Source organism: Beta vulgaris, chromosome 6 (assembly GCF_026745355.1).
Source record: "Beta vulgaris subsp. vulgaris cultivar EL10 chromosome 6, EL10.2, whole genome shotgun sequence".
NCBI classification, from domain to species: Eukaryota; Viridiplantae; Streptophyta; class Magnoliopsida; order Caryophyllales; family Amaranthaceae; genus Beta; species Beta vulgaris.
Genome location: NC_079207.1, coordinates 6,000,069 through 6,012,948, shown reverse-complemented (window position 1 = coordinate 6,012,948; position 12,880 = coordinate 6,000,069). Strand labels below are relative to the sequence as shown.

At 36.9% G+C, this 12,880-nt stretch overlaps 2 protein-coding genes across 3 annotated transcripts in view; both read left to right on the top strand.

Annotated features, from left to right (window-relative positions):
- Positions 1-107, top strand: part of LOC104895232 (actin-related protein 2) — a 22,816-nt gene extending 22,709 nt beyond the window's left edge. Inside the window, exon 11 of one of the 2 annotated variants that reach the window (XR_008969807.1) lies at positions 8-42. Coding sequence is in view for 1 of the 2 variants with exons in the window: in XM_057395593.1 (XP_057251576.1) it covers positions 8-92 (85 nt within the window). In the remaining variant the exon portion in view is untranslated. Of the gene's footprint in view, positions 1-7 lie in introns of both variants that reach the window. The other variant, XM_057395593.1, reaches the window with a different exon arrangement.
- Positions 108-320: 213 nt separating this feature from the next.
- Positions 321-7,734, top strand: LOC130591746 (actin-related protein 2-like). Its single transcript, XM_057395594.1, has 5 exons — positions 321-439; positions 1,944-2,002; positions 3,313-3,379; positions 5,460-5,543; positions 7,281-7,734. Exons 1-5 carry the CDS (start codon positions 383-385, stop codon positions 7,359-7,361), a joined length of 348 nt encoding a protein of 115 aa, XP_057251577.1. The 5' UTR covers positions 321-382; the 3' UTR covers positions 7,362-7,734.
- Positions 7,735-12,880: the final 5,146 nt, after the last annotated feature.

Here is a 12,880-nt window from a genome sequence, read left to right as displayed (position 1 = left end):
CTCGTGNCACTCCGGTAAGCAGCCGTTGTTTTGCATTCTGTATGCACTTTCAAATTTTTCCAAAAAGAAAGTTTGACCATAATCCACCTTGAGTTGCACACGCTTGCAGTTAATGACCATTTTTGCTCATCTTTGTATCTTGCTCTCCTAGATACAAAGAGGTTCAGTCTGGTTGAAAATAAGTTTGGGCTAAGCCTCATCTTATTGTTTGATTGAGACCACTAGTACCCAAATATATTATAAACCTTGAACCTCTAATGTTATTGAATCCTATTAATAAAATGCTAAAGAGAAAGAACTAGAATATTTTGTTTCATTCATCATTGTTAAATTATAGTAATGCTACTTGGCACAGGAACTCATAGATGTTGAAGGTGATGGTATGGCTGATATGGTATTCCGCTGTATCCAAGAGATGGATATTGATAACCGTATGATGGTAAATCCTCAATTGAATACTCATGTACTTTTGTTTGCTCTAGATTTTTTTTTTTTTTTTTTTTTTTTTTTTTTTTTTTTTTTTTTTTGATTAGGAAATTAAGTCAGCCCAAAGGCTAACCCCCTACAAGGCTACTAGCCTGTAGGAAACACCAACACATTGGCTGGTAAGGCATGCATAGCATGCAAAGGAAATACCCCAACATAATGCTGGGGGTAAGGATTGAACCCCTGACCTCAAGGGCCAAGGGGAGCGCTCTACCCACTTGAGCTAACTCCTATCCTTTTTTGTTTGCTCTAGATAGTCCCTCCTTTTCTATTTTCTGATTTTTCCACTCAACCATCTTTTCTTATTCTATACTACTAGCTACTTTATAAATGCCAATGCAACATTACTTGTCACTTCAGAATGCAAATATAATAGTAGTAGTTACTTTGAGTATCATTGCGACTACTAACAGTTTAACACATCCTTCATACGTAGCCTCAAAGAAACTTTAAAAATTCGAGGGAATATAACTTTTGAAGAAGACCTGTGTACATATGCTCAAAGTTGTATTTGTAAGAGTACTATGGCTTAGTTGTAAGACTTAAAGTTCTGTGTTGCAATGTCAAATAAAGATTTCGTACTTCTGACTAGATAGCATATTCTATTATTTCTCTAATTTATTTGAATGTTTTTAGAAAAGCGCACTTGGCATGGAGCAAAAAAATTCACTTGCAGGCTTGCAGTGAACTCCTTTTCTGACAAATTTGCTTTATGTATTCAGGGAATCAGGGTACTCTTTTCCCTGATAAAACAGGCTTAAGCAGCCTTTTAGTTCATAAAGGGTTTGAATTTGGTCAATTTAATACTTTACATGATGACTTCAATGTCAAAGTTGTTCGATATTGAAACTGAAAACAGAAGTGAATGCTTAGTTTACCTGTTTTATTTTTTTTAAAATACAATGCTGGGGTTACCGGAATTGTAACCTTATCACTGTGGAATGAAAATAATATTTTGCATTGGTCTCGGTGGTCTTTTCTTCTACATAATGTAAATCGGTCCTTGAGGAATATCATCCCATGGCGATTAACTGGTGCTATGAATTAACATAACTTAGACACCATTAAAGACAAAAATTGAGGAAGAAGAAGAGTATACGATTAATAAACTGAAATTACAGAAAAAGTAAATGATATTCAAGCTCTCGAGAGGCTTGATTCTCTCCCATTGAACTCTTAAAAGGTCACCCAATTTTCTAATCAATATTCAACATGCTTTTCTCTCTCTAATTATCCCTATATATAGTGTATTTTCCTTAGCACAACTACCTAGCTTATTTCCCAAGCTACTAACTAACATTCATAGCAACTGGATCAATCATGTCAGATTCTTCTGAATTTGTAGTAATAGCTAGATAGAAGAGGAGCTCATTTTCAAAAATAATTTGAATGCTTTTTAGTACATGGGCCTTATTCATTGCAGTCATTTGCTGATATCTGGCATCCTTCTTTTGCAGCTTTATCAGCACATTGTTCTAAGTGGGGGGAGCACCATGTACCCTGGACTACCAAGTCGGTAATGTTTAAAAATCTTTGTCTTATGAAAACCCATATGAAAACTCGTGAGACTGCATTTAAACTTGTGTATCTTTTTGAACCTCTTCCTTGGTGGCTTGAAGCTGATAAATTTTAGATGGAACTAGATAGTATTGTCCATGTTGACCTTTTACAAATATGTATAAGTACAATAAGTCTGTGGTATTAATCAGTAGACTCTGTGATGTTAGTATAGTAGGAATAGAGAAAGTTGATTGAGTAAACATGTATTTCTAAACCTCGGGGGGGGGGGGGGGGGGGGGGGTGTTGGGGGAATTTACTGTGTGCATTGTGCTCCCAGCAGCACAATACAATGAGAACTGTGCTCCCAGCAGCACAATACAATGAGAACTGTGCTCCCACAATACAAAATAGAACACTTACGAATACGAAAACGAACATTCTACTGTTGAAGTAGAACATTACAAAAATTCTCTTACGAAAACGAACATGTTACTTTTGAAATGGAACATTACAAGAATTCATTTACAAAAACGAACATTTTACTGTTGAAGTGAAACATTACGAAAATTCAATTACGAAAATGAACATTTTATTGTTGAGGTGGAACATTACTAGAATTCAATTACTTAAATAGAACATTTGCTTATCAAATATAGAACATATTTTAAGGGAAAATAAACATATTTTTTGCTGGAAAATAAGCTTTAAAAGAATATTTTTTAAAATAGAACATTTGCTTATTGAAAATAGAACATTTTTTACAAAAAATAGAATATAATTTTCTGCTAAAAGATAAGCTTAAAACGAACATTTCTTGAAATATAACATTTGCTTATTGAAAATAGAGCAATTTTTACGGAAAACAGAACATGTTGTTTTGCTAGAAAACTATGCTTAAAACGAACATTTATTCATCAGAAATGGAACAAGTTTACTGGGTGCATGGTGTGCACCGTGCTCCTGTGAGCACAATAAAAGTTTCAGGGGGAATCAGAAATAGACACTTGGACACTTTTGTTGGGAGGAGGGAACATATAATGGGAGTTCAGTGCTTATGGCTTGTTTCTATACCATTCTCGGGGATAAATTATTTTCATATATACTTTCTTACCATGGGATGTGAGCCTTTTCTAAGAATGTGTCTTATTCTCACTCCTTATTCTGGACTCCTGAATCACTATTACCTTGATGGGCTTCATTCAACATTGCCACATTTTACTTCTCTTCTGAAGTTTTATCATAGACTTTTTTCCTTGAGTAGCTCATTTTGTTTTTCTTTTAACTGGATTGAAATTGATGCACATTGATATTGTAAATAACTTACAGGCTGGAGAGGGAAATTTCAGACCGATACCTCGATGTTGTCCTTAAAGGAAACAAAGATGGATTGAAGGTAAACGTTGACACACTCTAGACTGAACCACTAAATATTTTTATGAAGTGGTTCAGTGGTGATACTCTGTTTAACTCGTCATGTATGCTCAATATCTTGCTATGAAAGCTTTAAATAGTAGAGATCTTCTGTCTTGTTTAGTATTCCATCTTATGTCTCATTCTCTAAGATTGTGCCATCTTATCTACATTCACCAATTACATTAAATGACTTAAGTTGGGATGGCTCCGAATTATAAAGTGAGACACAAAATGATGCACATATTGGGACTTGTGATCCTGGCCCGTCTCATATAGACTTAATCTACATGTAGCTTTATTATGCATTTTCAAAGTGCTTTTCGTATCTTAAAAAGTAGGATATTTCTATAGGGTGTGTGTGAGTTTGTTCAAAATCTGCATTGCACCCTCATTTTCTAAATATCTGCATAGTGGTTTTCGAAGTGTCTCGATGATACTGCCATTATTATCTCTCATTTAATAGATGATGTTAGTTAGATGGTTTATATGCTTTTTTTACTCAAGAAACATAGGGAGAATGCATAGAGAAACTCAAAAAGATCAGAAATTTTAATGGTAAAGTTGTCTTTCTCTTGACTTGGTCAGCGGTGTTTTTTCTTGGTTTCTTGGGGTCATAGAGTAGGTAAGGATCAGCAGTCTTTATTTGAACTACAATGTCAGTCAACTGTCTATGTCTTATGGCTTCACTCGCTAGGTTTGCCTTTTCAACATTGTGAAATACATGCACAGTTGATGTATTATTAACTATGTTACTTCGGACTATGAGACACAGGGAGACGTGTCAGAACTGGCTAGTGAAACTGTGGTTCATTTGTTTCTTATATGAGGGATATACCTGTCTATTCTCTCTGAGTTCTATCTTCGTTTACAAAATGTAAGTGATCCAATTTGATATATATGTGCTAGAATCGAATTCTATAGTAGATGTTATATCAAATTAATGAATTAGTTACTTCAAAAAAAAAAAGATGTCATTTTGTTTTGGCTTGACTGGTATTGTGGGAGGATTGTATAGCCTGATTAACGTAGGTTACTGGTTGTTGGTGCTAATTGTCAATTTGAAGGCTAAAAGGACCTGACTGCTGTATTGCGTAAAGTGTATGAGAAGTCCACTATAGAGGAAATAGCTATTCTTGTAAAACTTTTAGCGTGAAAATTTTAGGTCACAGAACATTTTGTCATTGTCAGAAATTGTCTACTGGCTAGCATATATGAACCATAAAACTATACAAGTTGTGGTTGTTCCATAGTACCTATTTTGATTTAGTGATTGGGAAGTTAGCCATAAAAAATCTTTTACTGGTAAGGCCTAATTTGAAAGCTTTTCCTTTTTCCTAAGAAATTTTGTCTACAGAAGTGGAGGAAAGTAGTATTTTTCGTTTACATAATAGGTGACAATTCAATGGTTCATCTACTTTGGAAGTGCAACTTCCACGGAAATTTTCAATGGAAGTAATCTTTTTCTTTAAAGATGATGATCCTGATGACCTTAATCTTTTGACCTAATTTCAGCACTAGTAAACTAGATGTTTGGGTTTTGGTCATGGAAAGAAGATTTTGCAGGTATGGTTTGACGAAAACTTGGTCAGAGAGGACAACCAGCATCTTTGGACATAGAGTTACTGTGCCAACATTTTGTGTCGTGCTTTAGAAGCTTTTCATGAGCATCCTGTGTCTTATTCTCACCTTCTTTAATTTGTTATTTTATTTTGTTTTCATAGATGTCCTTGTCCTCTTCCTGGTATTGGACAAACACACACACACACACACACACACACACACACACACACACAATCGCTGACCTATCATTATTGCGCTTAGTTGATGGTGCTTAAGGTTTGTCTATGTTTAATGGTTTGGCTTGTACTGCTTACACTTCGAGGGTCCACCAATCTGCATCTTGCTGGGGCTTTCCATTGAGTATAATGTTTTGGCTTGTACTGCTTACACTGGAGGGTCCACCAATCTGCATCTTCCTGGGATCTTTGCATGAATGAATGTGTTTCTTCACTCTTCAACTGGCAAGTCCTTTATGCAATCTTGTTTGTTGCAATTTGCAGAAGCTGAGATTAAGGATAGAGGACCCACCAAGAAGAAAGCATATGGTGTACCTTGGGGGTGCAGTTCTTGCCGGGATAATGAAGGTACCTCTTCCATGTTCTATTTTCCCTTCCTTCCTGTGCCTTGCATTATTGTTATTATCACCACTTATATAGTTGATGAGACAAGCTCCAGAAAAGGGACTGTAACACTGTACAGCTACCTCACTTAAAAATACATTCCGGTAACAACCTTAGTAATAATATGCAATATTTATCTCATGGGGGATTTGGTTCCACAAAGTATAACATGTTCTTAATACATTTGGTACATTGTAATGCATTTGATTGAATTGCAAATCTTGACCAAATTTTCATTTCTGCATGACGCACAGGGTTTGTGGGACAAAAGGTACTCTTCATTTCTTGGGTTGGCAAGTTTGTGATGGCATTGTGAAGTGGTTGTTGGTGACTGGGGTGAGGTTGAGGGAAGCCGGTGGTTGGAGTGAAGTTTAGGGCTTTGTCATGTTTGGGTTGACTTGGTTGGTGGGAGGTATAGTCGCTAAAAGAGCATTGGGTGTGTCATGGGGAATGTGATTTTAGGGGTGGGTGATTAGAGTTGAGATAAACCTTCTCTCTCCTCTTTCCTTAACATATGTCCCAAACCAAGTGCTGCAATATTTAGGAAACAGGGCAAGCAAGATTTTTGTTGAGTTTCTGTTTTTTAAGTTGGACCTGACCCTTTACAGGTCTACCTGCACATCTTTTAGTGGGCTAGGCCCCTTAATTTGAGTGGGTCAGCAGATATTTTAACTTCCTTTTTGTAAGACGAGGTTAAAGTTGGTGATCAAGAGATCAAACAAGCTAATAAGGTGTTTGGTTCACTAGTTTTAGGTATGAGGTATGGGTTTGGAATCAACAAAACCCATACCTAGTGTTTGTTTAATTTAATTCTAAATTTTAAACCCATACCTCAAACCCATAAGGTATGGGGTTTAGACACGCATGGGGGGAGGTGGGTATGGCTCATACCTTACCTCTAGGTATCAAATAAAAGAAGATTTTTCATTCCTAAATGAAACCAAACACAAGGTATTAAGTATCAAGTTCCAAACCCATACCACTTTGATTTCATTCCTCATTCCAAACCCATACCATTATATGAACCAAACGCCCCCTAATAGTTCTGGAAACGAAGTTTATGTGATTCTCAGAAATTCACCTTTGTTCAGTCTCCCTTATTAGTACCTACTAGTACCATATCCATTTGCTTTCCGTAAGGGCCATGGTTATTAATTTAATTATTCATTTATATCAGGGTTAAGGTTGGGTGGAATGTGTGGATTGGGTGAGGGTAACATTGGAGTCCAATCCTTGTTGGGCATTGCTAGCAATCAATGGAGACTTTAACATGGTGTGCACTTAGGGCCCTACATATGAATTTTCTGGCATGACTACTTATTGTCTGAAATTATTATTAATGATGATGAAAGTACATCAGGATTCAGGGGTATTTTGCTCTTGCTCATTTTTTCAGGCTTTACTTTCCTCACTGTAAAAAGTACACGCATTTAACTCGATGCTTTTCACCTCTCTCAGGATTTTAGTCCATTCTAGAAGGCCATCTGTTTATTAAGTAGCCTAGCTGACAGATTATTAATTACTTACAGAAATCAAGATAAGCGAGTAAATACAGTAATACTGATAATTGCTAGGACACTAGGAGAGCGAAATGTTGAAGTCATGTTTTTCAGTATGATCATATATCAGATTGGTGATCATTCAGCATGAGACATGTACTTTGGGTAAATGGTATTTAATTATGTTGTTCAACTTATGCAGGATGCACCAGAGTTTTGGATCAGTAGGCAAGATTATCTGGAGGAAGGGCTTGCCTGTTTGAGTAAGTGTGGCCAGGCATAATTTTGGAATACTTCCTCAACTCGAATGGAAAAAACGGGATGCCACTTCTGTTTGCTTTCCGGAACCGAGCAGAAACGAGGTTTTTCGCCTAATTTTTTTTGGAGGGAGGGAACTGGGTGTAATCAACTGCTCAAATGGTATGGAAAGTTCACATTATAGTGGTGATGACTAGTTCAATGATGGTTTTTTGGAAGAAAACTTTTAATAGTTGTGTGTGTATTAACTTTGTAACTAAATAAACCATAAATTTATATATATCTTTGTTGCTAACTAGACAAACCATTATGGTGGGGAAGTTCTAGGCTTTTTAAGCGATTATGGCGTACAGTGACTTGGTTTAAACTTCAAATTTATGAACACATTGTTTCGGAGATTTTTTTTGTTCCAAGAAGCTGGGGAAATTCTTGGCGTACTATAAATTAGTTGGCCTGAATATGATGCGTAGAAAAGTAATCTTCTTCCTAGATTTGAGCCCAATATATTTGCTTGATGGAATAGCAGACCTTTTATTTGTGTTGTGTGATAATGCAAGCAAGTAAACGATGTCTTGTAAACAGTTTGCAGGTTTGTGCACGATTTTCCTTACTGTGATTTGTGAGCTGCTTTCCTCCTACCTAATCCTCCTACTTTCTTGGACCTGTTCTAGAACGATGCTTAGATGCCATTATCCCTGTCCCTTAATTGATGATCTCCCTATTTAAGAAAAGTGGAAACTTGTGTAGTTTTAGAGTTGCAGTTTCAGGGCTGGCCACAAAATGACTCGAACTTAGCATAATTCAGCTCAGTTTAACTCAATTTCACTAAGTTTAATCTCATGTGTCCAAACTTGTGTCGAACTATATAGTAGCTCGAATTTGGTTCAATTGTAAAATTTCAAGTTATAGATTGGTTTTGTAACCAAACATTTTGCTCTTTATTGGATTGTTCAAGTCCATTTTTGATATCTCTGATTTAAATAACAAGTTCTCAAATAATATCAATATATTGTATGTTTGTATTGGTTAAATAAGATTAGTGAAAAATTTCAAACTTTTAGTAATGGCGTCATACATTCCTTTATATATGGCTGTAATTAAATCATTATTATACTGCTAATTGCTAAATATCAACAATGATAGTTTAATTTTGTGATAATTTTTTTATTCCACTAACGAAATGTTGATTGGATAGTGTGTGTCCACAATTTGACCAATATAATCTTCATGTTTTAGTTTTATGACAAAATTTCTTGTGTCTCCACAATTTGCACCCAAAAGAACAAAATACGGAAAAGAAAAATCAATATATTTTCGGTCTATTGACTGAATAATTAAAAGATTGTTGATAATTTAAATCGGCTGTTGTTTTAGGTAATATTGTTGATCTACCACGCAGCTACTTTGGCTGCGTGCTTTTAGTTTTAGTAATCCTGATAGCAACGTCCTAACAATAGTTTAGTGAAATTAAAATGTAAAACAGTTATGAAGCCCCAAACAAAAGTAATTAAGTTAGCCTTGTCATGTGCTTGCATCATCTCGAAACTGATTGAATAGTGCTTGTTTGGTTGACATTGTTTAATATGGGAGGCTAGAATTTCTAGGAATTGGAATTCTTTGATGTTGTTTGGTTGACAAATTCATGGGAAGTAGAAATTCCTAGGAAGTTCGACTTTCAATAAAATGGAGGAAATTACTTACCTAGGAGAACCTAGGTAAGTGGAAATTCCCATAGGAATTTTCGTTTTCCACGAATCACCAAATAACTTTTAGCAAATCTTAGGAAATACAACGATATGGGAAAATAAACTTCTAAGGAATTCATACTTCTTACATTCAATCAAACACGCACCTTCATTATTAAGAGTGAGGGATAGTTCTATACTCCTAATATATTTATACAAATATATTAAAAGGTGTGCGTGACAATGTATACACGCCACGTGTCACCTCTGTTACTCCACTAGAATTGTCCAACGTGTACATAAGTCATGTCAATTAACAAAAGTTTGCAATAAAATTTGAACCTGTGACCTCTTGCTATTATAACATGACACAATTACCATCTCAACCAACTTTAAATCATGCTTTAAGTATCCACAATAAAAATTTAATTTAAAATACCATCTAGGAAAAGACATAATACAATAAGAAGCCACCAGAGAATCAACACTCTTGGTAAAAATAAACCCGGAGGCCATCGCTTTGCATTATGAAAAAAGAAAACCTCACTTACAGAACTACAAAAATCGAAGTAAGGATGTGTAAATCAATAAACATTGAAAAAAAATCTAAAAATCTATTTAGCATGAAAACTCTCATAAAGATCATATTTCTCATTTTTGAAACTCAAGATGACAAAATTTCTCTAAAATACCACTGAGTTTCCTACCTCAATGATCTTCAGTCACAAAATGATATTTTCCCAACTAAAAATCTCTTAGCTAACTCCATAGTATATGCCCTATTATTTAATCCTAAATTATCTTTTGTCCGTAGCTACAAAAATTACAACAGATTTCTATACAACAATAGTTATTTAATCCTAAATTTTGGGTTTAATTAGAAATGAACAAATGGGTTGTTTGGAGGCTTTTTGAAACAACACAAATGGTGCCAAGAACTGGCGCAACATTACAAGTCACCTCGGCTTTCCTAAGAACATTTCGGAACAAAATATGGCCAGGTCCGAAAAAGTCCAAATATGTCCCAAAAATAGCCAAAATTGAAGGTTATAATACACGCTTTCGGACTTTTCCCGGGCTCGAGCTACGAATGCCAAGTGATGACTCCTAGGGACATGGGAGATCATTGGAAATGATTCATGTGGCTTGGAACGAATATGTGGATGCATTTACGTTCATTTCGAGGAAAATTTGGATTTCACGGGAAATGAACAAATTGGATGTTCAGAAGCCTTTCGAGACAATACAAATGGTGTCAAGCACACGGGGAATGTTACAAGTCACGTCGGAACTCGTAGAAATCTTTTGGGAGAAAATATGACCAGGCCCGGAGAACTCCAAAAATGTCCCAAAAACAGCCAAAATTGAAAGTTATAATACACACTTTCGGACATTCCCGGGGTCCGAGCTCCGAACGCCATGAGATGTCTCCTAGGGACATGGGTGGTCATTGGAAAGGAGTCATGTAGATTGAAACGAATATATGGATGCCTTTACGTTCATTGCGAAGTAATTTTGGGTTTCACGAGAAATGAACAAATGGGGTGTTCAAAGGCTTTTCGAGACAATGCAAATGGTGTCAATCACCCGTGCAACGTTACAAGTCACGTCAGCTTTCCTAAGAACATTTCAGAAGAAAATATGACCAGGTCCGGAAAAGTCCAAAAATGTTCCTAAAACAGCCAAAATTGAAGTTTATAATACACGCTTTCGAACTTTCCCTGGGTCCGAGCTCCTAATGACACAGAGTGCCTCATAGGGACATGGGAGGTCATTGGAAATGAGTCATGTGGATTGGAACGAATATGTGGATGCCTTTATGTTCAATTCGGAACAATTTTGAGTTTCACGAGAAAGGAAAAAATGGGATGTTCAGAGGCTTTACGAGGCAATGCAAATGGTGTCAAGCACACGCGGAACGTTACAAGTCATGTCGGCACTCCTATGAATGTTTCGGGAGAAAATATGACCAGGCCCGAAAAGTCCAAAAATATCCCAAAAACAACCAAAATTGAAGGTTATAATACACGCTTTCGGACTTTCCCGGGGCCCGAGCTCCGAAAGCCATGGGATACCTCATAGGGATATGGGAGGTCATTGGAAATGAGTCATGTGGATTGGAACGAATATGTGGATGCCTTTATGTTCATTTCGGGACAATTTCGGGTTTCACGAGAAATGAAAAAAATGGGATGTTCAGAGGCTTTACGAGGCAATGCAAATGGTGTTAAGCACACGGGGAACGTCGTTACAACTTACAAGTCACGTCGGCACTCCTATGAATGTTTCGGGAGAAAATATGACCAGTCTCGGAGAAGTCCAAAAATGTCCCAAAAACAGCAAAAATTAAAGATTATAATACACGCTTTCGAACTTTCCCGGGGTCTGAGCTCCTAATGCCACAGGATGCCTCATAGGAACATGGGAGGTCATTGGGAATATGTCATGTGGATTGGAACGAATATGTGCATGTCTTTATGTTCATTTTAAGACAATTTTGGATTTCATGAGAAATGAAAAAATAGGATGTTCAGAGGCTTTTCGAGGTAATGCAAATGGTGTCAAGCACACGCGGAACATTACTAGTCACGTCGGCACTCCTAGGAATGTTTCAGGTCAAAATATGATCAGGCCTGGATAAGTCCGAAAATGTCCCAAAAACAACCAAAATTGAAGATTATAATACACGCTTTCAGAATTTCCCAGTGCCCGAGCTCCGAACACCACGAGATGTCTCTTAGAGATATGGGAGATCATTGGAAAGGAGTCATGTGGATTGGAACGAATATATGGATGCTTTTACGTTCATTGCGAGGTAATTTTGGGTTTCACTAGAAATGAACAAATGAAGTGTTCATAGGCTTTTTGAGACAATGCAAATGGTGCCAATCACCCGCACAACGTTACAATTCACGTCGGCTTTCTTAGGAATGTTTCGGGAGAAAATATGACCAGGCGCGGAAAAGTTCAAAAATGTTCCAGAAACAGCCAAAATTGAAGGTTAATACACGCTTTCGGACTTTCCCGAGGTCCGAACTCATAATGCCACGGATAGGGACATGGGAGGTCATTGGAAATGTGTCATGTGGAGTGGAACGAATATGTGGAAGCCTTTATGTTCATTTCGGGACAATTTTGGGTTTCGCGAGAAATGAAAAAATGGGATGTTCAAATGCTTTTCGGGGCAATGCAAATGGTGTCAAGCATAGGCGGAACGTTACTTGTCACGTTTGTACTCCTAGAAATATTTTGGAAGAAAATATGACCAATCCCGGAGAATTCCAAAAATGTCCCAAAAACAGCCAAAATTGAAGGTTATAATACACGCTTTCGGACTTTCCTGGAATCTGAGCTCCTAATGCCACGGGATGCCTCATAGGGACATGGGAGGTCATTGGGAATATGTCATGTGGATTGGAACGAATATGTGCATGCCTTTATGTTCATTTTAAGACAATTTTGGATTTAATGAGAAATGAAAAAATAGGATGTTCAGAGACTTTTTGAGATAATGCAAATGGTGTCAAGCACACACGAAACATTACTAGTGACGTCGGCACTCCTAGGAATGTTTCGGGAGAAAATATGACCAGGCCCGGATAAGTCCAAAAATGTCCCAAAAACAACCAAAATTGAAGGTTATAATACACACTTTCGGAATTTTTCGAGGCCGAGCTCCGAACGCCACGGGATGTCTCCTAGGGACATGGGAGGTCATTGGAAATGAGTCATGTGAATTGGAATGAATATATGGATGCCTTTACGTTCTTTGCGAGGTAATATTGGGTTTCATGAGAAATGAACAAATGGGGTATTCAAAGGCTTTTCGAGGCAACACAAATGGTGCCAAGCACCCGCG